We start from the raw sequence: 27,364 nt of genomic DNA on the forward strand, positions 1-27,364 counted from the left end.
GTGAGTGAGTAATTCCAGGAAACGTAAGATCGCAGGTCAGCAGCTCGCAGCGCTCCGGCCGTGTGCAGCCAGGGACGCCCGGGACCCCGCTAGGCAGGTACGGTGGGACATGGCCGCTGGCGAGCGCAGCACTTGTACGGGGGCGCGCGGAGTCTGTCACTATAGGGTCATTGTGTGTCATACCTCATTGTATACATTGTATCTGGGTGTGTATAGTCTATAGGCTGGTACTGTAGGGTCACTCCTCTCTGTGTACAGTATCTGTGTGTGTTTTATAGACTGTCACACTGTATACAATGAGGCATAAACCTACAGTATCTATAGGCTGTCACACTGTATACAATGAGGTGTAGCCCTACAGTATCTATAGGCTGTCACACTGTATACAATGAGGCATAAACCTACAGTATCTATAGACTGTCACACTGTATACAATGAGGTGTAGCCCTACAGTATCTATAGGCTGTCACACTGTATACAATGAGGCATAAACCTACAGTATCTATAGGCTGTCACACTTTATACAATGAGGTATAACCCTACGGTATCCATAGGCTGTCACACTATACAATGAGGCGTAAACTTACAGTATCTATAGGCTGTCACACTTTATACAATGAGGTATAACCCTACGGTATCCATAGGCTGTCACACTATACAATGAGGCGTAAACTTACAGTATCTATAGGCTGTCACACTGTATACAATGAGGTGTAACCCTACAGTATCTATAAGCTGTCACTTTGTATACAATGAGGCGTTAACCTACAGTATCTATAGGCTGTCACACTGTATACAATGAGGTGTAACCCTACAGTATCTATAGGCTGTCACATTGTATACAATGAGGCGTAAACCTACAGTATCTATAGGCTGTCACACTGTATACAATGAGGTGTAACCCTACAGTATCTATAGGCTGTCACATTGTATACAATGAGGCATAAACCTACAGTATCTATAGGCTGTCACACTGTATGCAATGAGGTATAACCCTACAGTATCTATAGGCTGTCACACTTTATACAATGAGGTATAACCCTACGGTATCTATAGGCTGTCACACTATACAATGCAAACCTACAGTATCTATAGGCTGTCACACTGTATACAATGAGGTGTAACCCTACAGTATCTATAGGCTGTCACATTGTATACAATGAGGCATAAACCTACAGTATCTATAGGCTGTTACACTGTATACAATGAGACATAAACCATATCTATAGGCTGTTACACTGTATACAATGAGGTATAACCCTACAGTATCTATAGGCTGTCACACTGTATACAATGAGGTATAACCCTACAGTACCTATAGGCTGTCACACTGTATACAGTGAGGTGTAACCCTACAGTAGCTATAGGCTGTCACACTGTATACAATGAGGTGTAGCCCTACAGTATCTATAGGCTGTCACACTGTATACAATGAGGTGTAACCCTACAGTATCTATAGGCTGTCACACTGTATACAATTAGATGTAACCCTACAGTATCTGTAGGCTCACACTGTATACAATTATGTGTAACCCTACAGTATATGTGTGTGCAGTCTATAGGCTGTTACTGTAGGGTCACTCCTCTGTGTGTTTTATAGGCTGTTACACTGTATAAAATGAGGTATAACCCTACAGTATCTATAGGCTGCCACACTGTATACAATTAGGTATAACCCTACAGTATCTATAGGCTGTCACACTGTATCCAATGAGGCATAAACCTACAGTATCTATAGGCTGTCACACTGTATACAGTGAGATGTAACCCTACAGTAGCTATAGGCTGTCACACTGTATACAATGAGGTATAACCCTACAGTATCTATAGGCTGTCACGTCACACTGTATACAATGAGGTGTAACCCTACAGTATCTATAGGCTGTCACACTGTATACAATTAGATGTAACCCTACAGTATCTGTAGGCTCACACTGTATACAATGATGTGTAACCCTACAGTATATGTGTGTGCAGTCTATAGGCTGTTACTGTAGGGTCACTCCTCTGTGTGTTTTATAGGCTGTCACACTGTATACAATGAGGTATAACCCTATAATATCTATGTGTGCAGTCTATAGGCAGTTACTGTAGGGTCACTCCTCATTGTATATAGAGTGATGCTGAGTGTGCATGTAGCATCTATTGGCTGTTATTATTATAGGGTAACACCTCATTGTATATAGTGTGTGTGTTCTATATGCAGTTACTGTAGGATCACACCTTAATGTATACAGTGCATCTGTGTGTACTAGTCTATAGGCTGTTACTGTAGGGTCACACCTCGTATATAGAGTGATGCTGAGTGTGCATGTAGCATCTATAGGCTGTTATTATTATAGGGTAACACCTCATTGTATATAGTGTGTGTGTTCTATATGCAGTTACTGTAGGATCACACCTTATTGTATACAGTGCATCTGTGTGTACTAGTCTATAGGCTGTTACTGTAGGGTCACACCTCATTGTATATAGAGTGATGCTGAGTGTGCATGTATCATCTATAGGCTGTTATTATTATAGGGTCACACCTCATTGCATATAGTGTGTGTGTTCTATAGGTGGTTACTGTAGGATCACACCTTACTGTATACAGTGTATCTGTGTGTACTAGTCTATAGGCTGTAACTGTAGGGTGACATGTTATTGTGTATCTGTGTGTGTCTATAGACGGTTACTGTAGTGTGACATATTATACACAGTGTATCTTTTGTGTGTGTAGTCTGTGAGTGGGTATTTAATCTATAGGCTCATCATGTGTTACACAAAGTATAATAATGAGTAATGCTGAGTTGGCATGTAGCATCTATAGGCTGTTATTATTATAGGGTCATCACGCCCCCTTACTGGTGTATACAATGTAGTGATGTTTGTGTACGTAGCCTAGGGATACCATGGTTCACACATCTGTGCGTACAGTAGTCATGTGTGTGTATGTATAGTTTCTGTCGGGTCTCCATGTTTACAATCTATTTGTACTGATGTGTATATGTGATACATAGCACATGTGTGTGTATACAATGCATCTGTAGTTTGATAAAATATATATATATATATATATATATATATATATATATATATATATATATATATATACACACATATGGGAGCATCATCTGTCTATGCAATGTGTGTTTGTATATAAATATTATTGTTGTTTCATTATAGGATCAGCTCTGCATGTCTAATATGTAATTAAAAACAATCACATTCAGATATATAGAGATACCTTATTATAGAGCACTGGTTTTCAAACCAGTCCTCAGCCTCCCTAAGATGCCAAATTTTGAGGATATCTGAACTGGAGCACATGAGATATAATCAGCTGATTAGTAATGTGATTATTTACCTGCTTTCATTCAAGATAATCCTGAAAACCTGGCCTGTTGGGGAGGCCTGAGAATAGGTTTGAAAAGCAGGGCTATAGCATATTCAAGTAAACTGTTACGTGTGTTTATTACAATCACACTATAGAACACCTCATGTTAGCTCTGTATACAGCAGTTTCATAGGCAGTGAGGCACAGGTTTGTGTGTGTGTATAGCAACAAAAGCAACCATTTTTATACATATTTTATTATTTATTGATAAAGTGCAAGCATATTCTGTAGTGTTGTACAATAAAAGCTAAATATAGAAACTATTCCTTATATAGATGAGATACAATTGTCTTTCTGTATATTCATGTTCTCAGTGGTATCCACACATTTCTCTATTTTAGTTCTCACATCTGTTTTATCTGTGTAGAGTTTGTGCTCCTGTATACGTATGCGTCTCGCTCCCTGTCTCATTCTCCAGTACTTTAACAAAGATCAGATTTATTAGATTTAGAAAAATAAACAAGGGACATTTCCTGGTTGAAACGGAAAGACACACAGAGAACTATGTTATGAATGTGAAGGTTTTTAATATTTTTGTGGGGTTGAGAAGCAGACGGGTTTGCCTTAGGGACATACTGTGTATATTAGGATGAGACGTCTGGGTGGGCAGAGGTTTAATCCTTGCCAAATGAGCTTTCAATCTAATGCGGTAGGGTAATGGCAGAATGTGTACATGCGCTCAGGCCTGAGGGCCCCCTGATAAGTCCCATATGAAGTCATGTCGGAGCTGTGTTTGTAACATTCCTTACGTAACATTCCTGTTTTTCCTTGGGAGTTGTTCTGTGTCTCACTGACATAAGGGGGCGTGTGTGTTTCTGTTATGTTCTGTGTACTTCCGGCTGCAGGGCTGGAGCTGAACAGTGTGGAACCTAAGTCTGAGCCCCTCCTGATGTAATCAGACTGGAAATGACTCTGTTAGATACAAACTCAGCACTGTCTGAGCCTGTCCTGATAGCATGCTATAAATTAGATATCAGGAAAGGTTAAAGAGAAGGGTTTATTTGTTTTTAAAGTGACTTCCTGGCTGCATAATATCAGGACAGGCTCAGACACTGCAACTGCCCTTTCAACTCCAGTCCTCAAATACTCCTAACAGTCCAGATTTTCATGATATCCGAACAATAGCAGAGGTGAAATAATCAGCTGATCAGTAACCATGGTTACTAACCTTTGCTCACCTATCAGCTGATTATTTTACCTGCACTCCAAAATGTGGTCTGTTACAGGTACTTGAGGATTGGAGTGGGGAAACACTGATTTAGGATGACCTGGCTATATATTATCAGGACCGGTTCACACAGAGCCGGGATTGTATCTTAACACAGGGATACCATCTGGCTACATGTTATCAGGACTGGTTCAGGCAGAGTGGGGTTTATCACCCTGTGTTACATACAAGCTGTGGTGTGTCTGAACCTGTACTGATAATATGCAGTCAGGTCACCCTAAATTACATACAAACACTGCTATATCTGAGCCTGACATGATAATATGTAGTCAGGTCACCCTAAATTACATACAAACACTGCTATATCTGAGCCTGTCCTGATAATATGTAGTCAGGTCACCCTAAATTACATACAAACACTGCTATATCTGAGCCTGTCCTGATAATATGTAGTCAGGTCACCCTAAATTACATACAAACACTGCTATATCTGAGCCTGTCCTGATAATATGTAGTCAGGTCACCCTAAATTACATACAAACACTGCTATATCTGAGCCTGTCCTGATAATATGTAGTCAGGTCACCCTAAATTACATACAAACACTGCTATATCTGAGCCTGTCCTGATAATATGCAGTCAGGTCACCCTAAATTACATACAAACACTGCTATATCTGAGCCTGTCCTGATAATATGTAGTCAGGTCACCCTAAATTACATACAAACACTGCTATATCTGAGCCTGTCCTGATAATATGTAGTCAGGTCACCCTAAATTACATACAAACACTGCTATATCTGAGCCTGTCCTGATAATATGTAGTCAGGTCACCCTAAATTACATACAAACACTGCTATATCTGAGCCTGTCCTGATAATATGCAGTCAGGTCACCCTAAATTACATACAAACACTGCTATATCTGAGCCTGTCCTGATAATATGCAGTTAGGTCACCCTACATTACATACAGACTCTGCTATATCTGAGCCTGTCCTGATAATATGCAGTTAGGTCACCCTACATTACATACAAACTCTGCTATATCTGAGCCTGTCCTGATAATATGCAGTTAGGTCACCCTACATTACATACAAACTCTGCTATATCTGAGCCTGTCCTGATAATATGCAGTTAGGTCACCCTAAATTACATACAAACACTGCTATATCTGAGCCTGTCCTGATAATATGTAGTCAGGTCACCCTAAATTACATACAAACACTGCTATATCTGAGCCTGTCCTGATAATATGTAGTCAGGTCACCCTAAATTACATACAAACACTGCTATATCTGAGCCTGTCCTGATAATATGCAGTCAGGTCACCCTAAATTACATACAAACACTGCTATATCTGAGCCTGTCCTGATAATATGCAGTTAGGTCACCCTACATTACATACAGACTCTGCTATATCTGAGCCTGTCCTGATAATATGCAGTTAGGTCACCCTACATTACATACAAACTCTGCTATATCTGAGCCTGTCCTGATAATATGCAGTTAGGTCACCCTACATTACATACAAACTCTGCTATATCTGAGCCTGTCCTGATAATATGCAGTTAGGTCACCCTACATTACATACAGACTCTGCTATATCTGAGCCTGTCCTGATAATATCAAGTCAGATTGTCCTAAATTACACAAAAATGCTGCTGTGTCTGAGCCTGTCCTGATTGTATGCAGTTAGGTCACCCTGAAATATATCCCTGTTCTGCCAGAGCCTGTCCTGATAAACACAGTTAAGAGATCAACAAACACTGGAAAAAGAATACGATTTTGCTGTTTTGGCAGTTTACAGCCTACACGGATTCCCCATAAGTCAGCATAAATTCCCAGGCCAGCCCAGGACCATGCTTAAGATTTTCTGCACAAAAGCCTGCGCTCAGCACAAATTCTCCAGTTCCTGTGTCAGTAACATTAGTGGAAGCCGATTGCTGCTCGTGGCTCTACTGGCAGTGAAAGGGTTATGTGTTACCCAATCAGTTCGTACCCTGGGCGTTCAAAAGAATGTTTTATCACAGTTTAAAGTTCATTACGGGGGGGGGGGGGGGGGTTACACCACACTGAAATACCCTTTGCTTTTTAAACTTAGAGATGGTAATGACAATGTTTTCTATGCATCAGAAATTCTCAAATTAATTGCATGAGATCTGTTTTAAAAGGGACGGTGTACTTTAATATTTTATCCCTTTTTATTGTGTTCCCATTATTTAATTTCACTTACAATAGTGTTTTAAGGGCCAGGTTATGGGCTAACAGTTACGCACAGTGTGTTTGCGTGCGTCTGGTTGAAAGTAAATGCTATCACTTGAGTGCAATTGATATTTAAGACTGTGAGGAACATTTTTAACGTGAAATATTCATGTTTTTATGTTGGGTTAACGCACTTAAGAATATCCGATCGGGTTGGAGCGCGAGTTGGGTGTTTTTTGCACCAATGACTTCTATTGGGGAATACGTTGACGCAATCGCGATATTCTAACTTCGGCTTTTTATGCACATCAGTTTAGTGCACAAACTAAAACTTTTTGCTCTAGATACAAAAACAAAATTGTGTGAGTGCCGTATGGCTAGAGCGCTGATTGGGGAAAAAAATTCAAGCTGTTCGCTCACAAAAAAAAAGACATTTTGAAGTGGGCGGCAGAGCGTAGAGTTTATATCTATATTAAAAAGTAAGTTATAGCGCAACTTCATTACCACTGATTAATTCAACTCCATCTAAAATATCACTAACATTCTGGATCTGTTTAACCCTTTTGCAGGGATTAAACGCAAAGTAAAACTAAAGCTCTTTAATGTAAGAAAGCAATTTTATTTTTTAACTAGCGCATGTATTATCTCTGGGGTCAACAAATCTGTTTAAAATGTAGGAACCAGAGTGTAATATTTGTATACAAATATATTGAGAATAATCACCAAAATCATAAACAACTTTCCAATTACTTTTATTAACAAAGGGCTAGATTTATCAAGCCCCTGCGGCAGCAAGTTCTCACAAAAACTTGCTCGCCGCAATTTATCAAGCAGCGGTCACCAGACCGCTGCTTCCCTAACATCTTCGCCACCTCTATTGTGGCGAAATGAAATCTCCTCGGTCGAGTCCGACCGAGGAGATTGACAGCTCCTGCCCGCGCGTGATTGGCTGTGCGCGGGCAGGGGGCGGGATTGCACACGAGCGCAAAATTGCGCTCGTGTGCAATGTTAATTACCTGCGGGTAATTTCGTCCCGCCACAGGCGAGCTGAGGCGTACAGGGGCGCGTATACCCGCCCCTGTACGCCTCAGCATTGATAAATCTAGCCCAAAATGTGCACAGTCTTTTTATATTTACACTTTTTGAGTCACCAGCTCCTACTGACCATGTGCAAGAATTCAGAGTATATACGTATATGCATTTGTGATTGGTTGATAACTGTCACATGGTACAGGGGGAGTGGAAATAAACATAACTTTAAAATTTGTCGGAAATAAATCTACTACTCATCTGAAGTTCAGACTAAGTGCAATTGCATTGTATTTGTATCATGCATTTGTTGATTATGCAAAGTTACTGTATTTACTGGTCCTTTAAAAGCCAGACCTATAATTCTAGGCACTTTATATTATCCAAAAAAGGTGTCTGTAACCCCTTAATGACCACAACCTACCCTGTACGTCCTGCCTATAATTGAGTGGGTCTTGCCACCAGCAGCAAGACTGCGCTATTATACCATTCATCCTGAAATAGCGGCGAGACTGCGCTATCGGAAAATTGAATAATCAAGCCCCGTAGAAAGACCAGCGACATACAGGGTACGTCGCTGGTTGTTAAGGGGTTAAAATAAAGCATTTATGTCCAGTGAGTTGTGTGCCGCTCCGGTGCTAAGTCATACGGCTCACTGACTCAGCATATCAGCTTGTGACATTATCAGGCCTTCTCACCCACACCCTTGCTGTTTCGGGCCCCCACCCACCACACGTGGGGCTCAGTGACATAGCACCACCAGGGCATAGTGCCATTCCCTACTGGGGGTTATTCACCTGGCTTTTTGCTGTCTGTGCTCATAAACAAAAAGTGAGATAAATATTGTGATACTGATTTTCATGCATTGGGAGTTTATAGATCTTTTTTTTTTTTTTTTAGACATAGTTTAGATGCAATGGGACTATGACTGCTTTAGGGCTCTATTATCTATGCAAATTCCCATGTAATGTACATTGGATGACTTTTTGTGGATTTGTTAACATTCAAACCCATATTCTTCCGTTCAAAAACCCAGAGATAATCTATTTACCGGGCGTTGCCATCTGTCTTCCGCAGACCAGCAGGTGGGGACTGTAGGGTCACACAGTGGCCTAGGCTGTGTCTTGTATTTTATTTTGTTCACATCTGAGCAGGAAACTAAACACAAACCAGTCATTTTACCCCTCAGCTGCCTTTGAATAAACAATGCAGTGATTTCACCCCACTTGGCTGCTAGTAACACACACAGAAGAGAATCTACCCCTGTTGAAAACGTTAATGTAATATGATAATAGGTATAAACCCTGTTGTTTAGGGTTTTTAAAATTAAAAAAATAAAATGGCTATTATTCAGGGCTTAACAAATCAGAGAGCCACTGGCTCCTATCTTTTGAGTTATTCAGCATATAGCTCTATTCAAATACATCTGTCTCGCTCTTAAATATTCTTACTGGCTCCTAAATTTTAAACAGATTTGTTGACCTCTGATTTTAATCATATCTTTATGCATTCATTTAACTGGATATCCAATTGAAAATTCTGGATTGACCATTTTATACTTTACATCTGGCAACTATACTTTTTAACGTAACAAAATTTGCCATTTTTCTTTAGGGTGTATTACACATCAAAGCTAAAAAACAAACGGTATATTTATACAATGTACATGTGGTCAGACTTAGTAGTTAACTTCTAAAATATAATTTTATCTATTTATTTTAAATGGATAGTTTTGATAACCTCTGAGAATCATAAATTCCCTTTTCGTTTTTCTTTTTTTAAGCGCAAACTTCCGCATATTCTGTGGCTAAACGTTCTTTCCATTTCTTCCTCTGGCTTACTGACTTCCTTCTATAAAAAAACCTTGTGACCGAGGTCTGCTTACAGGCTAATGTTTAACTACAAAGCATTGTGTATTGTTACTAATTCTGCGCTGGGTTTTGAGAACAGGCGAGTAGGAGGAATAGAATCGGTGGGAGAGCAGGTATTGACTGTTTAGGGTCTTAGACTTACAGGAGGTAAATATTGAATGGAGATAACAGAAAAAGTGTTGGTTCCAAGTAATAACCTTCCATATCTTCTGAACGGACAAATACTTTACCTAAAAGAACATAAAAGCGCATAAAGAAAATGCGGTAATGTGTTTTACGATTTTACTGCAATATTGCTTGTATATAGCAATGTACTTGCTCACCTGCAAAAGGGTTAAATACAGATAAAACAATGCATTATAGGGAACTAGCTGACCACATTTGGTGAGCCAATGAAAATAGACGTTGGTGTGTAGATACCAAATCAGCACCTAGCCTACCTAGGTATTCCTTTTTTTTTCTTTTTTTTAACAAAGGATGCCAAGAGAACTAAGCACATTTGTTTGGGGTAAAAATCTCTCCAAACATTGGCTGTAAGAAAGGGAAAGATTAAAAAAAAATTCTGTATGTTTGGGGAAAATGTCAAGAACTATATTTATGTATAGTTTTAATGACCACAAAACCTACTCATAAAATTCCTGGTCCACCAAATTTATTGAATAACTGTATCTCAAAATAGTAAGATAAATATTATACCATCCATAAAGGGGCATGGAAGTATAAATGGAACTGTGCATGTGTCTTGTGCACAAAGCACGTGCTCGCTCCTTAGGGTACCTCAGTATGCTAAGGAGAATTGGAAATAAAATAATATATTAATTTATTTTTTATTTTTAGCTCTTTCTAAATCATGGCAGTATAAGGATTCCTTTCAATTTAACATTGCTTATCCCTGATAAAATAGTTTGTCATGTGAATACTGCATGATTCATGCCTTGTGAATAAAAAATGTAAATCATTTAAAGCACTGGGAATACGAATACTGCTCTGATCATTTCGCCTTCCTAATGGTGCATCTCTGGGTGATTTTTTTTTTAAATTTTTTTTTTTTTTTTACTCAAACTAAAATTAATGTTCGTTGTTTCGCACACAGGTGGCAATTAAAAGGTGAAACATGTCTTCAGACGGAATCTCCGCCAAAGCTTTAAAGGTACAAAACCAAATATCCTATTACAAACCAATTCTCCGCCCCTTTATAGAAAGCATTTAATAGGGATATTTAAACATCTTTTTCTTTTGTGTTATTAAGCACTTTGTGCCACACTCCCTAGAGATAACAGAAAGCAAAATCTGTAACTTAAGTTTTCATAATGCCGCAAATTGTCTAAAGCAGTTGTTTGAGTTAAAGCACTTGCAGGTTACAGACAGGGGTGGAACTACCATTAGTGCAGTGGCCCCAGGGCCTAAGTCCTAGGGGCCCCATAACAGCCAGTCTATACACAGGCGTGTGCAGAATTTGTATAAGCCTAATACAGGGAAGCCTTTTATTAATGCTGGTTGCAAGTAGATCTATCAATCTACTTAAAATCATTATACAGAGCTACATGTTTATTACTAATACTTACTACTGAGGTACAATATTTAGCACCAGGGCCCTCGGTTTGGTTGCTACTGGTTACAGACTTTGCGTTTTGGTCTCTTCCGATGCTGACACTGACCATGTTGTGTGTACAATAATCACATGTTAAACGCCCCAGTCTTCTGGTTGCTGAAGTTCCCAGATCTGTGGCTGAGCTAAGTAATAAGGTCAGCTGCCAGCATTGTGATTGCAGCACGAGGATATAAACAGCAGCACACACGTGGGCTAGAAATCCCTCAGTCATTACAGCATCTTTTTTTGGGTCTCTTTTGACCCTATCTGCTGTATTTTCGCTCTAAAGGAAGTATTGCGCCTGACACAATGCAGCGGCTGCGATGACGCCATCTCAGTATTGTTTGTTGCACCATCTATGGGTGTACCACTTGGGAGTTTAACCCTATCAATAGCTCTGATCATAGCCCGTGCCTTCTGATCCCTAGCTGCCTGGGATAAGCATAAGGCTATCCTACGAACTGCCTGGGATAAGCATAAAGGCTATCTTGCGTACAAATTAATGCCTGGTATAAGCATAAGGCTGTCCTACATACTAATTAATGTCTGGGATAAGCATAAGGCTATCCTACTAACTGCCTGGGATAAGCATAAAGGCTATCTTATGTACAAATTAATGCCCGGGAAAGGCATAAGGCTATCCTACATACAAATTAATACCTGGGATAAGCATAAGGCTATCCTACGTACTAATTAATGCCTGGGATAAGCATAAGGATATCCTACGTACTAATTAATGCCTGGGATAAGCATAAGGATATCCTACATACTAATTAATGCCTGGGATAAGCATAAGGTTATCTTATCCATGTCTGCTCGGTACTAGCAGTTCTCTGTAGCTTCAGATCGGTATTTTAACCCCAACCTTTAAAGCATGTCATTTTTGCACTGTGATGATCCTTTTTGTGGAATTTTAATTGGCTGACACGAGAAAACAGTATTTTAGAGACAGTTGACAGCTGAGTTATCCCCTATATTTATCACTATATTTTGTGTTAGACCTGATCCAGACAGAATACATTTCACTATATGTGAATAAACCAGGGCATACATTAGTTTTTACCATGTGTATCTGAGATTTGGATACAAGCAAACAGCCTTTTGTAAAGAGGATATGAAACCCTAAATTGCTCGTCAAATAAGAATGAAAACTATTTATTTTTTAATATATTTTATATCTGCTTTTGTCCCCTCGATTAAAAATAAACTATCATTTAAAAGGATAGTCGTGCACAGTATGGGTTCTATTTATATATGTGCGGACAGAAATGATCCACTATAGCGAACCATGCCGCCGCACATCGATAAATGCCAACAGTATACACTGTCGGCATTTATCATTGCACCAGCTTTTCTTGTGAGCTGCTGGTGCGATACCGCGCCCTGCAGATTTGCGGCCAATCGGCCGCTAGCAGGGGGTGTCAATCAGCCCGATCGTACATGATTGGGCAGATTGCTATATGCCGCCTCAGAGGCGGCGTATGAGTTTAGGAGCAGCGGTCTTAAGACCACTGCTTCTTAACTCCTGTTTCCGGCGACCTCTTGTTAAATAGACCCTATGGGGCCCATTTATCAAAGGGCTTGCGGACCTGATCCGACACTGCGGATCAGGTCCGCAAGACCTCGCTAAATGCGGAGAGCAATACGCTCTCCGCATTTAACATTGCACCAGCAGCTCACAAGAGCTGCTGGTGCAACGCCGCCCCCTGCTGACTCGCGGCCAATCGGCCGCCAGCAGGGAGCTGTCAATCAACCCGATCGTATTCGATCGGGTTGATTTCCGGCGATTCCTGTCCGCCTGCTCAGAGCAGGCGGACAGGGTTATGAAGCAGCGGTCTTTAGACCGCTGCTTCATAAGTTGTGTTTCTGGCGAGTCTGAAGACTCGCCAGAAACACGGCCCTTCAAGCTCCGTACGGAGCTTGATAAATGGGCCTGAAAATATCAACAATTAAGCACTGCATTGCAAAGGATCTGATTTTAAAAAGGGGAGAGCTTACCATCACTTTAACAACAGATGCTTTATAATCCATTTAATGGAGGTTCAAACTGAACATTCTATTTCCCCATTAAAAGTTTAAGACAAATAAAACAACATTGCAATATACACTGTTTATATAATTTGCCGGCTTTTGATATAAAATGCCTTGTAGTATCGTTTGTGCTTCCCCCATGAGGCTGGGTATGGCAATATTTACATAACCATGCAACATTCTACAAAGTGATTGTTTAGCTCAGAGCACAAGTTTATTTACATCTGTCTATAAGCACAGGAATATAGATTCTACGCAGCAAACCGCTCTTGATTTGCAAGAAATTGAAAATGATTGATTTTAAAGCCTTTATTTTACAAAGCATTGCTTAATTAATGACGTGCTAGGAGTTTAATTTCATAAACAAAGTTTGCATTGTTTTGTAGTTCCGGAACACATGAAAAAAGCTTGACTATGTTTACCTTCAGTTAGGGAAGTGGAAAACATGAAATTTTATTTTTTTATAGATAAATTGCGTGAAAAGGTGCAAAATAAGTTGTGAAGGCAAATTGTATTTTTTTTTATTACACCTAATTAAACATTTAAATGGAATTATATTTGTGGTCCAATGTCCTTTTTTAACATGGTTTCTTACAAGGAATCTAACCTAGTTTTTTTTCTCTTTTTCTCCAGGTTAAAAGAGAGATGGGAGAAAATACCCCAGTGCTGTCTGACGACGAGTTAATGTCTATGTCTGTGCGGGAGCTAAACCACCACTTACGTGGTCTGTCCAAAGAGGAGGTGGTACGGCTGAAGCAGAGGAGAAGAACCCTAAAGAACCGGGGCTATGCTGCCAGCTGTCGAGTAAAACGCGTCTCCCAGAAAGAAGAGCTTGAGAAACAGAAAAATGACCTTCAGGAAGAAGTAGAGAAACTGGCGCAAGAAAACTCCACCATAAAACTGGAGTTGGATGCGTTAAGAGCTAAATACGAGGCTCTACAAAACTTTGCCCACTCCGTATCCCGAGGGCCCATCACTCCAGCTAAAGTGGCAGCCACCAGCGTCATCACCATTGTCAAGTCATCTGGCAATTCCTACTCATAACAGAGAAGGAAATGTTTCTTCTGTGCCCTAAATCTCCTCTACATCCCATTTCATTAATAGCCACCAGCCCATGCCCTGACAACAATCTTATGAAGATTCAGATTGGCATCAAAAGGATATCGTTCTCATACCATCCAGCTCTTACTTGAGTTTAATGGATCGTTTCCAGATCACTTTGTTTTAAAAGGATTATGGCTAAATTTTAGCCCAAAACAGTGACATTACCATTCGGAAATTTTGGATTCCTAAACGCAGTGGAGAATAAGATGAATTTTTGACACGAGACTCCTGACTTATGTTTTTTTTGTGCATCTTCTGGAAATTCTTCAATGAGGAATGGCAGTGCACAAGTTTCTGACCTAGAATGAAATTGTCATTTTTTTTTTTTAATTTTATGATTAACTGTAGAGCTGGAGTAAATACCAACCGTTCGTTCTGCAGGGGTGGGGCTTACACACAGCGTCACTCCATGAAGCTCAACACCAGTTACTCTGGTGGGTAGTTGGGAAAGGTAGATAATCTCATCTAAATGAAAAGAAGGGAGAGCAAAGGTGAACTGGAGAATGTAAGGAGAGGTACATGGTAAAGGAAATGTAAGATGGGGTATGGTAATTAATTTTACCAGGAAAATGTAGTGAAAATAGTGGGCATTTAAAAAAGAAAAAGAAGTGCTGTGGAAATGGGTGTGATATCTTGGCTCTGTCAAGATGTTGCCCAGCTAGTCTATTGTAGTCAAACCCTTGTATACCAGAGAGGACAACAATATATCACTTTGCAATACTCTGTTTTATAGGGGCCCTAACTGGTTTACCACCTAAGCAAGATGGCAACATTTAAAGGTGCAGTGGTTTAACTTAAAGTGAATGTAAATTTTGATGATAAAGTACCCAGCTTTTAAAAATTCAATTAAAAACAGGGGCACTCGTGTTGTGAAAATACTTACCTTTTAATCTTGACAGCCGCTCCAGCTTCTCCCGGTCGTCGCAAGCCTCTTCCTACGTCAGAAATGATGGAATGGTCATCCTCCAATCATGGCTTTCCCCCCCGGGGGAATCGGTGTCTGAAGCAACGCCGTGATTGGAGGAAGCCAGATTCCTCATTTTAGACCCAGGAAGAGGCTTTGCAATGGGCGGAGGAAGCAATGCAGCGGCTGTCAAGATTAAAAGGTATTTTCACAACACGAGTGAAATGTAAATTTTGATGAATTAAAGTGCCCCTGATTTTAATCGAATTTTTAAAAACTGGCACTTTAATATTAAAGTGAATGTAAATTTTCATGCTAAACACCTTTCTGGCTGCACAAGTCTGTAAGAGTTGGCTTATGTTTAGTGATACATTACCTAGGTGTTAGCAAGATTAGCTCTAATAGTGTTAGGTTAATTGTAAATTCTAAAGGTCACAGAGAGGTCAAAATAAATTTGACTTTTTCTATCATAACACAAAACATAGCGGCTATTGGAGGCATAAATTTACAACATTTTGAGAGCAAGATAATGCAATCTTTGATACCATATTTATAGTATTAACCAATTGTATATAGTAATACAATAATAGAAAAATTATGGTTTGCCCTCTGTTATTAACCTCAGATGGTTTTGTTGGGTCTGTGAGACGCAACATTCTACTGCAGCCCTCAAACTTTACAAGCCTCTAAAAATGTGTTCATTTAACCCACTTGCTGCCGGATAAGTCTACAGTGCAGACAAGTGCTCAAATAGTTGCAAGATGAGCATTGTCACTTAAAGGGACATCTCACCTTAATGTGTTTCTAATGGTCATTTTACTTGCTGGAGTGTATTTGTTACAAGTGGTTCCTTTACCTTTATTTTGTTATTTGAAACTGCAGGCTATACTGAAAATAGGATTAACAAATGTATTATCTGTAGAAAAGATATGTAAACAGGCAACATTATCCATAAATAATCTCCCAGTGGTGGTTGTGCTCACTCAGCTCCCCAGCCATAATAAGCATTTCCATACCTAAATATTAGGTTCTGTGTTATACATATATGACATTAGTCTGCTTTACCTGCCGGCTAAGCCCATTTTTTGAGCTTGTCCTTGAGAAAAACAGGTGTTGGTTTTAAAAAGCAAAAACAGCTATTTAAAATACTTAAACAAAAAGGAACAGTTTTCCATACATATAATACTCTGCAGGAGGTATAACAAGACTTTTAGAACGCATTAAAGGGATAGGAAAGGCAAATTAAACTTGCATGATTCAGATAGAGCATGTAACTTTAAGACACTTTTAATTTTCCACTTCTAGTTTTAAATCTGCTTCATTCTCTTGGTATCCCTTGCTGAAAAAGATTAAGCACATACCCTACACTAATAGGAGCTGCTGCTGATTGGTGCCTGCACACATTTTGTTTCTTGTGATTGGCTAACTAGATGTGTTCAGCTAACTGCCTCTAGTGCAATGCTGCTCCTTCAGCAAAGGATAACAAGAGAATGAAGCAAATTTGATAGTAGAAGTTAATTAAAATTATACGTTCTATCCAAATCACAAAAGGTTATTTTGGGGTTTCCTGTCCCTTTTTACGAGGAAACAACTAATATTGTGCAGTTTCCCTTTTAACAAATTCTAAGCAAGGCAACGTTACAGCAAACCAGAAGTGTCATTAAGGCACCACATAAATCACGTGTGACTCTGACTTGTGAGTACTCGTGTACAGGAAAGGTTAGAGTATATTATCCCACTTCGGAGACCTTAAACGTGCTTAAAAAAAAAAAATATTTTTGCAAGAATTGTAAACATTCCAGTGACTAAAGGTCATGAAATCATTAGTCATTACGGTCATTTTTTAATTTTTTTTTCTGGAACAAATTACTTGTAATGCTTGATCCACTCAAATAGCTTCTCCAGTAATGGAACATATTAATATATAGACATTTCCTTTTATAAAAGTACTGTTGTACGGATCATAATCCAGTTGTAAAATTTAACGGACATCATTTGTTTTAATGTATTTATTTATATATATATAAAAAAAATAGTTTGTCATTTTTGCATTTAAAAACAGTGTTTTAAAATGTATTATATTTAAAAACAAACAAAAACAGTATATTACTGTTTATAAGTAAATCAATAAAATATTTATTGTATTTTATGCTTGTAGAGGTGTGTCCCATTTTATGCAAAAAAAATATAAATAAATAGAAGAAATTTAAGTTTAAAGGGACAGTCAACACCAGAATTGTTTTTGTTTTTAAAAAATAGATAATCCCCTAATTACCCATTCCCCAGATTTACATAACCAACACAGTTAGAATAATACATGTAATTACTTTGTAATTGCCTTGGGGCCTATCTATCAAGCTCTGGATAGAGCTTGAGGCCCCGTGTTTCTGGCGAGCCTGCAGGCTCGCCAGAAACACCAGTTATGAAGCAGCGATCTAAAGACCACTGTTCCCAATCTGTCCGCCTGCTCTGAGCAGGCGGACGGACATCGCCGCAATTCAACCCGATAGAGTACGATCAGGTTGATTGACACCTCCCTGCTGGCGGCCAGTTGGCCGCGATTCTGCAGGGGGCGGCGTTGCACTAGCAGCTCTTGTGAGCTGCTGGTGCAATGCTGAATACGGAGAGCGTATTGCTCTCCATATTCAGCAAGGTCTGGCAGACCTGATCCGCACTGTTGGATCAGGTCCGCCCGACTTTGATAAATAGAGGCCCTTGTATCTAATCTATCCAGACTGCCCCTTTATATCAGCTCTTTTGACAGACTTGCAGTTTAGCCAATAAGTGCTCAATGCTTGGTAAATTCACGTGCATGAGCTCAATGTTATCTATATGAAACACATGAACTAACACCCTCTACTGGTGAAAAAACGTCAAAATGCATTTAGATTAGAGGCGGCCTTCAAGGCCTAAGAAATTAGCATAGGAACCTCCTAGGTTTAGCTTTTAACTAAGAATACCACGAGAACAAAGCAAAATTGGTGATAAAAGTAAATTGGAAAGTTGTTTAAATCACAGTCTCTATCTGAATCATGAAAGTATTTTTTGGACTTGACTGCCCCTTTAACATTAATTGGCAATAATTAGAAAAATATAGTTTAAATTCAATCTCATTTATGTTTCTCTGTGACTTTGAGAATTTCTTTATTTAAAGGGACAGTAAATACTTTACAATTACAACTTTGTTAGCAGAATCTGAATGTTATTAGAACAGATTAATCCCTCAACCTCCGCCTACCACTTTCCTTATTTGGAGGGGCCAATCCAGAATGGAGTCTGGAGATGACAGGGCTTGCCACTGTCATTGTGTTAACAAATCAGTTTAATATAAGCAGAAATGATAAGAAAAACAAATACAAATTAGGGACATTATATGTTGCAGGGTCAGGTATGAGAAGCTGCCACATGCACTTTCTTTTTTCAGGAAAGGAGCATTTTCAGGTTTAAATTACAGGGAAATGAGACAAAATAAATAAAGTATATTGCAACAGTGTTTTACAGGTTATAAAAATACATTTTTTTTAATTAGTCTCAGTGTTTAGTAAATAAGGAGTTAAGAGCATAGTAAATAGGACAGGTTTCATGGGAAATGCCCAGTTTGTTTTATGTAAGTCTTAATACATGTGATGGAAACAGGAAAGAGATGAATGTGAAATAGGGGAGGCAAGTTTATTAGAATTTGGGGATTATTTATCCGGTTGACGTGATTGGTTATGAGCTTCATGATTTGGTTGCAAACTTAGTCCTTGATTAGTCTTTTTAAGCAAACGAACGGTTGTGGCATGGGATTATTAACCCTTATGTTGACAGGCGAGTGTTTTTAAACCCTCTGATATGGCAGCAAAAGAGTTAAACATGTGAACATACTCCTTCTATTCTGCATCAAATACTGCTGCAAGGTACATTGTCTGTAAGAGACATTAAATACTACTATATTGTCCTTTTTTATATATTTTTATGGCCAGTTTTGGGCAAACAGGAAAAGCCCCAATACTGTTACCTCTGGAAATATGGTTTTATCTGTATTTCCTGGAAAACAATCTGTAAATTTTATTTTAGCTGCTTAACCCTTGGCTGCCAGAGAGAGAGGGCTGCACCATATTGTGTAGGAATGCACTGCAGTGTTCTCTCTTGTAGTCAAGGGGTTAAAACAAAATCTAGCTGTGGCAGGAGGTGAGAGGTCTGTGTTTTGTTTGTGACTTGTGATATTATTGGGCCTATATTACAAATAATTAATCTCATCACCCACATGCTTTTATTTGGAGGGGGAAAACACCCCTCCTGTTTTATTTATGTTTTGAGACGTTTATTTTTCTGTATATTTATATTATTTTTATTTTAAAGTTTATAGGGAAATGGTGGGAAATGTTTTTAAATTAATATTATAAATGTTTGTCCAGTAGAAAGAAATATTATTTTTGTATTATTATTATTATTATTATTATTGGCTGTTGTCACAAATATAGTGTCTTTTTAAAACTTAAAGGAACGTGGAACTCTCAATCTGTATTATGCTTAATTCTATGATCAAAATTTTTGGTTGCATGGAAAATTAGGGATACAACGTCTAAAATCATAGGCCCTCAATATGGTCTTATTTTACTTAATGTGCAGTAGTATGAAACACATTTGTGATATTGTGGGGATTCCACAGTATTTTCTACACAAATGAAAGGGACATGAAACCCAATTTTTTTCTTTCATGATTTAGAAAGAGCATACAATTATAAACAACTTTCTAATTTACTTCTATTATCTATTTTGCTTCATTCTCTTGATATTCTTTGCTTAAAAGCATATCTAGATATGCTTAGTAGCTGCTGATTGGTAGCTGCACATAGATGCCTCCTGTGATTGGTTCACCGTGTGCATTGCTATTTCTTCATTAAATTATATCTAAAGAATGAAGCAAATTAGGTAATAGAAGTACATTGGAATGTTGTTTAAAATTGTATTCTCTACCTTAATCATGAAAGAAAATGTTTGGGTATAGTGTCCCTTTAAAGGAGAGGGACTATGGCTGATCAGTAACTGATAATTCAAGTACACTGCAGTGTAGCATGCAAAATGCCTAATTTTAATAATAATAAAAAAATCTGAGTGTTCCATGACCCTTTTTAAGAATCAAAGGTTATGGTGGGCAACCGGTTTCGCTTCTAATCAAATAACTGTATTAGACAAGACATGGCATATATCAGGAGTGTCCAAATGTGCTCCTCAAGGACCAGAAACCTTAACTAAATTTCATGATTTACCAGAGGCAGCCTTTAAATGCGGGGCTCATTTGGAGCAAGTAGTTCTGGATTTGAATTGGACACCACTGACCCACACAAAGGGTGATTATGCCACACATTAAAATGTGTAAATCTTATGTAAACTGCATACCTCCTGAGGCTTTGTTTGGATTGTTGCCCTGGAGGTGTACATTTTTAATTACTTCCTTTTAAAGGGACATGGAAGTCAAATTAAAAATGTCATGATTCAGATAGAGGATTTTTTTTTTTAAACAATTAGAAATTTCGTTTCCACTAAGACATACTGTGGTAGGCTTAGGAACGAACATGTGTCTTAAGCAGTATATGACAGCAGGGTTTTTATTCATGTAGTACCCGAGACATGTGTACACTCCTGAGCCTACTTCAGTATGTTCTCATGGAAAGGCGCTACAATTCAACAAGAGTCTAGGAGAAAGAGGTCAGTTTGATAACAGAAGTAAATTGGAAAGTACAATTATAAATGTCCATTCTATCAGAACCATGGAAGTTTACTTTTGAATTATATTTTTGACGTTTGGTACCATTTTTAAATGGTGCATTGGTCACTCCAACAATATGCAGTTGGCCTACCTAATTATTTCCCCTTGTTCTTCATTGCAATTACTGCCTCTTCAGCAACATATTTAGACTTCACATGTTGTGTAGTTTTGGTAAAGGGCTATTCCTAAGATCCAGTCTTGTAATTTCAATGCATTGCTGAGCACTGATATCCCACCGCTGCCACCATATTGAGGTTTATGTCTAAACCTTTGCCAAAAATGTAATTTGGTTTCAATAAACATTCAAAAACTGTATTATTTATATTGAACAAACATATCCTATTTTAAAAGGTAAAGAAAAAAAAAACTGTAATAGGTATACAATTTAAAGCTACCATCTAATGCAGAGGTCCAAATAGACCCAATCATATCTTAAAAAGTAAAAACCACACAAAAATGTCCCTTTTAGCCCTTTTGTAACGCTGAATAGCATGATGCACAACATAATGTGACTACTGCCTGTCTGGTCTATCTTACTTTATACCTAGAGAGACCTTTTCACCATTTTGGCATTTTTTTAAAAGTTAAAAACGTAGCCTTTTTTTGTATCCTCTATAGTACTGAATGTTGTTACTGTAGTAGTCTCTTACCACCTCTGCTTAAAGGCTGCTCAACTTATTTAATAAATAGATTAATTATGACATATCTTTTACAAAAAAAAAATTGCCCTTTTGGGAACTGAATTGGAGTAATCTTCTTGACAAGGGTAAAGGTGTCTGTCAGATCACAGAATATGCGTAGAAGATAATGTTTATACTCTAGTATACTGTTCTATCTAGAGTGATCAAACAACTCTGCTTTAACTAGGAATGTGCATTCAGATTCTTTGTGAGGATGCAGATGTAGGTGACCTCTTGTGCCGTTTGGATCTTTTCGTACCCGGATTGATTCTAGTGAAAGATCCCCACACTAAGATATGGATTTTCACAAATCGTAGTATGGTGATCTTTCACTAGAATCAATCCGGCTACGAAAATATCCAAACGGCACAATTGGCTGCCTACTTCTGCATTTGGATCCTCAAAAATTATTCAAATTCACATCTCTAACTTTAACCCTCTTAAACCCAAAGGAGATTCAGCTAACTGGCAAATAAAGGGCTACATTTTTTTTATTTTTATCAGACTTTCACCCTTTTGTTGGTGAAGTGACTCCGCGCAGCACATGCAGAGCTGGTGGTGCAGTATCTGTGTCTGACACAAATGCACATTACTTATTCCGCATTATAATGCTCATGAACATTTTCATATACCTAATATATGTGTGTATATATATAAAAATATAAATATAGTGAATGGTATTTATTTTTGAAGCATTTTAAAGTCCCTTTATAAGTGTATTTTATATAATGTTCAAATAAAGCATTTTTCATGTAAAAGGAGTCTGATTTTTGATAACAAAAAAACAGCTGAAGATCTACTATCAATTGTATCCGATCTTGGTAAAAAAACAAAACACACACATTTGTATTTAATAAGAATTTTTGTAATATGCACAGGGGCTTTCTTACAAGTTACATTTTACACTAATTTGGGCAAATTGTCCCAGTTCCTAGTTTGTTTGTTTTTTAGAGGGGGGACAGAGGTGAAACATTTTGTAGGTCTAAATATATACAACATTTCCTTCTTAATATGAGGAGAGTCAACAGCATCATTCCTTACTGTTGGGAAATACTGAACCTGGCCACTAGGAGGAGACAGACACCCCAGACAAAGGCTTAAATACTTCCCTCATATCCCAGTCATTCTTTGCCTTTTGTCACAGGAGGTTGGCAGAAAATTCAGAGTAGTTCCTTATGAAGGGTATCTACCCTTTGAAATGGGACTGGAGTTTTAAAAAGTCTTGTCAGCCTCTCAGTGAGAGCATTAACAAATGTTAGGGTCTGGAGATGCAGGGAGAGTCTCTCTGCGAACCCATCCAGACTTGAATTAACAGCTCCTAAGCAATCAGTGTTGACGAGTTTTACTGCCTGCTTCCATCACATAAGTCCATGTCAGGAGCGATGCTACAAGACTGTCAAACTTGAGAGGCTGTGCTTCTGTTCCACGGCATAGATTCCAGTAAGATCGTTTTCATCTTTTATACACATATGATAACGCTAGAAGACAGAGTCACAGTGTGGCTCCTTTTATCCGTTTGGAATCAAGGGTTAATATCTCCGGAGGGGGATTATTTAATGTGTGAGATGTGGCTCAGGCAGATGTTGGAACGTACAGGTTTTACTTTCGTTTTTGGAAGCTGCGCAGCCTGAAAGGCTTGGCACACTTTTCCTATAGCAGGGGCGGTCCTGAATTACGCACCATGTGACCTGGTGTGGTTACACTGATTTCCTCTTTCCTGACCGTACGGTTTACCGGAGAAGAAACGTTTTCTCTGTTTGGCCTGGGTCATAGGAGATGAAGGTGCTGTTTTATCTTATTATCTATTGTCTGCTTTATAAGCGCAAGCTATGGAGGATTCTGATGCGTTAAAGGGTACTCCCTCTTTACCTAAATCTAATACCTGTCTATATTGTAAGGAGGCCGCAGTATTCTCACCTGCTTAATTATGTTCCACATGCCTTGATAAAGTAATCCTTTCAAAGAAAGTGAATGTTTTATACCGCTGAGCCATCCAGCTCTGAGGAGTCTCCGTCCCGTGAGGTGCGCACCCTACAGTCATCTCCTATTACACATGCAGCTTCCCATAGCACTCCTAATCCTCCATCTGGAGGGGCCCTGTTACCGCTAGACTTTAATAAGCAATTACAAACGGCAGTGTCTGCGACCTTTAGTGCTTTACCTTGCCCTGCTAAGCGCAAAGGAAAGGTTAAATATTGCTATCCCTCCCAGGGGTCATCTACTAGCTTATTGGATTTATCTGATACAAGATTATCCGATGATGAAGGCGCCTCTGATACTTCAGAGGGTGCTCTTTCTGGGCTGGAATCTGCTGCCTCCAGCTACGGAGGAAACAGACTTTAGATTTAGGATTGAGCATTTTTGCTTTCTGTTGAAGGCAGTTTTGGCTATGTTAGAGGTTCCAGAGCCCAAATTTCCTGAGGAACCTTTGATTCCTAAACTAGATTAGGTCTACGAGGACAGGGTTGTACCACAAACTTTCCCAGTTCCTGTAAAGATGGCGAACATTATTAAGAATGAATGGGAAATAATTGGTTCTTCATTTTCGCCTTCTTCCTTTAAAAAATTGTTCTCGGACTCTCAATTGGAGTTGTGGGGCTCCATCCCTAAGAAGGATGGCGCTATCTCCACGCTTGCTAAACGCACTACTATCCCACTTGAGGATAGTTTGTCTTTTAAAGAGCCCATGGATAAGAAAATAGAAACTCTGTTAAAGGGCCATAATACCCAAATGTTTAAACACTTGAAAGTGATGCAGTATAGCTGTAAAAAGCTGACTAGAAAATATCACCTGAACATCTCTATGTAAAAAAGAAAGCTATTTTACCTCAAAAGTTCCTCAGTAGCCACATCCCATTGTAAAGGATTTTTAAGCAGCATATTAGTATGTCTGTCTGTCCCGGGACAGCCGAAGGGATGAGCCTCATGCACTCTCATGTTATTTCCCTATTCAGTGTAAGGAAGTTTACAATGAAATCTCATGAGATCACAGTAAAAGAGTTCATGACCTCAGCACTGCTGATGCTGATTGGCTGCTGTTCATTTCTTAATTTTTATTTTTTTTTTTGGCTGCAGCTGAGTATAACTTTTTACACAGAACTTACTCTGCTAAGCTGAGGAAATTGTGAGGTAAAATATCTTCCTTTTTTACATAGAGATGCTCAGGTGATATTTTCCTGTCAGCTTTTTACAGTTATACTGCATCAGTTTCAAGTGATTTAGCATATGAGTATTATGTCCCTTTAAGAAAGATGTTTCAACATACAGGATATTTGTTTCAACCGGCAGCGGCTGTTGCTGCGGTTGCTGGAGCGGCTACCTACTGGTGCGACTTTATCTAAATTGATCGAGGTGGAGGGTCCCCTCAACGTGATCCAGGAAAGAATAAAGGCCTGAAGGGTGACTAATTCTTTTATTTGTGATGCAAATATACAAATTATTCGCCTGAATGCCAAGGCTTCAGATTTCTCTGTTCAAGCCCGTAAGGCACTCTGGCTCAAGTCCTGGAATGCGGACATGACTTTGATGTCAAGACTTCTTTCTCTCCCATTTAAGGTAAAGATTCTTTTTGGTCCAGGCCTTGACTCCATTATCTTCCCGGTTACTGGAGGCAAAGGTGCCTTTTTACTGCAGGATAAGAACAAACCTAAAGGACAAGGTCCTAATTTTCGTTCGGAAAAATCCCAAAGTCAGCAGCCCAAGCAAAGCCCGAGCAATCCAAGGGGACTTGGAAGCCGGCTCAGTCCTGGAATAAATCCAAGCAGAACAAGAAGCCCGCCAAGAAAGTCGGCATGATGGGGCGGCCCCCAATCCGGCTCTGGATCGCGTAGGGGGCAGACTCGCTCTTTTCGGACGCTTGGTTTGGGGACGTACAAGACCCGTGGGTCCTGAAGGTCATCGCTCAGGGATACAGGATATGTTTCAAGTCTCATCCACCCAGGGGCAGATTCCTCTTGTCAAACCTGTCTTCAAGGCCAGAAAAAAGAGAAGCCTTTCTGGGGTGCGTGAGGGATCTCTCCTCCCTAGAAATCATCGTCATGGTACCTCTTACAGAAAGAGGTCTGGGATACTATTCAAAACTTTTTGTTGTCCCAAAGAAGGAGGGAACTTTCCGCCCGATTCTGGACCTAAAGTGCTTAAACAAGTTCCTGTCTGTCCATCCTTCCCTTAGTTCAGGAAGGACAGTTCATGACCATGATAGATCTGAAGGATGCTTACCTTCACGTTCCAATACACAAGGAACACTTCAAGTTTTTAAGATTTGCGTTCCTGGACCAGCACTTCTGATTTATTGCACTTCTGTTTGGTCTAGCTACTACTCAAAGAGTTTTTACGAAGGTTCTAGGGGCTCTGCTTGCAGTGTCCAGAACCAGAGGTATAGCAGTAGCGCCATACTTGGACGATATTCTGGTTCAAGCACCATCCTGTCTGGCAGAGGACCATTCGAAAAGCCCTTCTATCTCTTCTTTTATCTCATGGATAGAAGATAAACTTAGAAAAGAGTTCTCTTATTCCCAGTACCAGGGTGGAATTCCTGGGTACTATAATAGGCTCGATATCCATGAGGACATTTCTTAAAGACCAGAGACGGTATAAGCTAACTTCCGCTTGTCTTGCCCTCCAGACCTCCTTAAGGCCCTCTGTGGCTCGGTGTATGGAGGTGATTGGTCTCATGGTGTCCAGCATAAACATCCATTCTTTTTGCCAGATTCCATCTCAGACCACTTCAGCTGTGCGTGCTGAGACAATGGAACAGCGATCATTCGTATTTGTCTCAACAGATTTCTCTGGACAACCGTTCGAGAGAATTGCTCTCCTGGTGGCTCTGTCCAGATCACCTGTCCCAAGGGACAGCCTTCTTGAGACCATCCTGGGAGATTGTAACTACGGACACAAGTCTCTCAGGATGGGAAGCTGTTTGGGGTGCCAGGATGGCACAGGGCTTGTGGACTCAAAGTATCCCTCCTCCCGATCAACATTTTGGAACTTCGAGCGATCTTCAATGCTCTGAAGGCTTGGCCTCTTCTGTGTTCGTCCCAGTTTATCAGATTTCAGTCAGACAACATAACCTCAGTGGCTTACATCAACCATCAGGGGGGAACGAGGAGCTCCCTAGCAATGAGGAAAGTATCTCAGATTCTGGAGTGGGTGGACAACTGCTCGCTGTCAGCGATCCACATTCTGGAGTGGGTGGACAAATGGGAAGCGGATTTCCTCAGCAGACAATCCTTTCATCCGGGGGAATGGTCTCTCCATCCCGAGGTGTTTGCAGAGATTTGCAACAGATGGGGGACGCCGAAGATGGATCTCATGGCATCCCGGCTCAATTCCAAGCTGCCCAGATATGGGTCGCGGTTCTGGGATCCTCTGGCAGAGCTAACAGATGCATTAGCAGTGCCTTAGAGGTTCAATCTAATTTATATTTTTCCACAGTTACCACTTCTCCCTCGTTTAGTGGCCTGCATCAAGCAGGAGCAGGCATCAGTGATACTGATTGCTCCATTGTGGCCGCAAAGGATGTGGTTTGCGGATCTGGTAGTGATGTCCTCATCTCCTCCGTGGAAGTTGCCTTGTTGCAGGGATCTACTGGAACAGGGTCCTTTTGTTATTCAAAATCTAGATTCTCTGAGGCTGACTGCATGGAGATTG

At 39.6% G+C, this 27,364-nt stretch overlaps 1 protein-coding gene across 3 annotated transcripts; it reads left to right on the forward strand.

Annotated features, from left to right (window-relative positions):
• MAFF (MAF bZIP transcription factor F) lies at positions 1 to 22,473 on the forward strand. 3 transcript variants are annotated; one of them, XM_053721254.1, is made up of 3 exons: positions 1 to 97; positions 10,744 to 10,800; positions 13,906 to 22,473. In XM_053721254.1, exons 2-3 carry the CDS (start codon positions 10,765 to 10,767, stop codon positions 14,314 to 14,316), a joined length of 447 nt encoding a protein of 148 aa, XP_053577229.1. In that variant the 5' UTR covers positions 1 to 97; positions 10,744 to 10,764; the 3' UTR covers positions 14,317 to 22,473. The 3 variants fall into 3 exon arrangements, with proteins under 3 accessions (XP_053577229.1, XP_053577231.1, XP_053577230.1); XM_053721255.1 differs by lacking the exon at positions 1 to 97 and adding an exon at positions 9,747 to 9,763; XM_053721256.1 differs by lacking the exon at positions 10,744 to 10,800 and having other exon boundaries at positions 30 to 97.
• Positions 22,474 to 27,364: the final 4,891 nt, after the last annotated feature.

The sequence above is a fragment of the Bombina bombina genome, chromosome 7 (assembly GCF_027579735.1).
Source record: "Bombina bombina isolate aBomBom1 chromosome 7, aBomBom1.pri, whole genome shotgun sequence".
Classification (NCBI taxonomy): Eukaryota; Metazoa; Chordata; class Amphibia; order Anura; family Bombinatoridae; genus Bombina; species Bombina bombina.